Source organism: Carlito syrichta, unplaced genomic scaffold (genome assembly GCF_000164805.1).
Source record: "Carlito syrichta isolate Samal-C Ts95f unplaced genomic scaffold, Tarsius_syrichta-2.0.1 Scaffold98247, whole genome shotgun sequence".
Classification (NCBI taxonomy): Eukaryota; Metazoa; Chordata; class Mammalia; order Primates; family Tarsiidae; genus Carlito; species Carlito syrichta.
Window position 1 is genome coordinate 1,977 of NW_007042343.1, and position 2,047 is coordinate 4,023.

A 2,047-nucleotide genomic window follows, 5' to 3' on the forward strand; every position below is an offset into this window, starting at 1 on the left:
GGGTCCTCGGGGGGCGACTTTGAGACCTATGCCAACCTCCGTGCGGCCGGGGAGGCCGTCTGCGAGCAGCCCCTGGAGCTGGAGTGCCGCGCCGAGGCCTGGCCCGACGTCCCCTTGGGGGAGCTGGGCCAGGTGGTGACCTGCAGCCTGGACCTCGGCCTGGTGTGCAGGAACCATGACCAGACAGGGCGTTTCCCGATGTGTCTCAACTACCACGTCCGCGTGTTTTGTTGCAGCTATGACCACTGCCCCAGCACGGCTGGCACCTTGTCCACCCCCACGCCAGGATCCAGAGTCCCCAGCACGGCCTCCACCACCATCATGGCCTCCACATCCAGTGGCCTGTGGTTATCCTCAAGGCCTGAGCCCTCTACCTCAGCCGGCACCCAGATGGGCCTCACCTCCCCTAGGACCACCAAGAGGGTCTCTGTCCCCAGTCCCTCGGTGCCACCGGCCTCTACCACCAGCTTCCAGCCTACCACGGGGCGGCCCTCCCCTGGGGCCTGGACCACGTCCACCAGGCCAGCCACGACCACTGCTCCCCGCACAGCCCCCTTGGTGACCTCCCGTGTGCACACGACCATCAGGACACCCCTGTCCTCCGGCCCCCCGACCCTGGGCACCACCTGCTTGCCCCGGTGCGCCTGGACAGACTGGTTCGACGAGGACTACCCCACCCCCGGCCCCGACGGCGGGGACTTTGAAACGCTGGCGGTCATCCGCTTGGCCGGCCACGCCTTCTGCGATCGCCCCCAGGACATCCAGTGCCGCTCTGAGAAGGAGCCCGGCTGGCCCCTGGAGGCCCTGGGCCAGGTGGTCCAGTGCAACGTGAGCCTTGGGCTGGTGTGCAGAAACCGCGAGCAGCCCGGACCCCTGCACTACTGCCACAACTACCACGTGCGCCTGCTGTGCTGTGACTACAGCCACTGCGCCACCACACCCCCCGCCTCCACCCCGGGGACAGGGAGTACCACCGCAGGACTGACCACCACCGGGACCACACTCACAACCACGGGATCCATGGCTCCCTCCTCCTCCACCCCAGGACCGACCACCCCTGGGACCACACCCGCAGCCACAGGATCCACGGCATTTCCCACCTCCACCCTGGGGACAGCCAGCACAACTCCAGGACCGACCACCTCTGTGACCATGCCCACAGCCACGGGATCCACGGCGCCCTCCTCCTCCACTCCAGGGACGGCCAGCATCACCCCAGGACCGGCCACCACCACGACCACACTCACAGCCACGGGATCCATGGCACCCTCCTCCTCCACCCCGGGGCCGACCACCCTTGGGACCACACCCGCAGCCACAGGATCCACAGCACCCTCCTCCTCCACCCCGGGGACAGTCAGCACCACTCCAGGACCGACCACCCCCAGGACTACACTCCTAGTCCTGGGATCTACAGTGACCCCCTCCTCTACTCTGGGCACAGCCAGCACCGCTCCAGGACCGACCACCCCTGGGACCACACTGGCAGCCACGGGATCCACGGCACCCCCCTCCTCTGGCCCACGGACCACCCACACCCCTGTGGCTCCTTCCAACAGTGTGTCGACCCTCAGCATGTCCACCAGGTCCACCCTGCTCCTCACCACCCTGAGACCCACTGGCTTTCCCAGCTCACCCTTCTCTCCCACCCCCTGCTTCTGCAGGGCCTTTGGACAGCTGTTCTCCCCCGGTGAGTCCACACCCCATCCTCCCTGCACACCTGGCCACCAGGGAGGCTGTCTTGGGCACGCGTGCCTCTCTCCCCGCCAGCCGCACTGCCCACCGGCCGCACTCCGTCCCCGCTGGCCACATTCAGCCCCTGCCCTCTCTGGGCCCCCCGCGACCGCCGCCTCCTTCCGCCCTACCTCTGCCTGTGCTGTCCCCGGGCCCCGCCTGCCCCACCGGCTGGGTGTGGCCGTGTCCTCCTACGGTTTTGTCCTTCACAGGGGATGTCGTCTACAATAAGACCGACAGGGCCGGCTGCCTGTTCTACGCCGTCTGCAACCAGCACTGCGACATCGACCGCTTCCAGGGCGCCTGCCCCACC

At 68.1% G+C, this 2,047-nt stretch overlaps 1 protein-coding gene across 1 annotated transcript in view; it reads left to right on the forward strand.

Moving 5' to 3' along the window:
• The window catches only part of LOC103265744 (mucin-5B-like), a gene marked incomplete at both ends in the record, with an annotated part of 8,214 nt that overhangs the window by 1,895 nt on the left and 4,272 nt on the right, over positions 1–2,047 (forward strand). Inside the window, 3 exon segments of the mRNA XM_021714994.1 lie at positions 25–1,209; positions 1,537–1,690; positions 1,947–2,047. Of these exon segments, the coding sequence (XP_021570669.1) occupies positions 25–1,209; positions 1,537–1,690; positions 1,947–2,047 (1,440 nt within the window).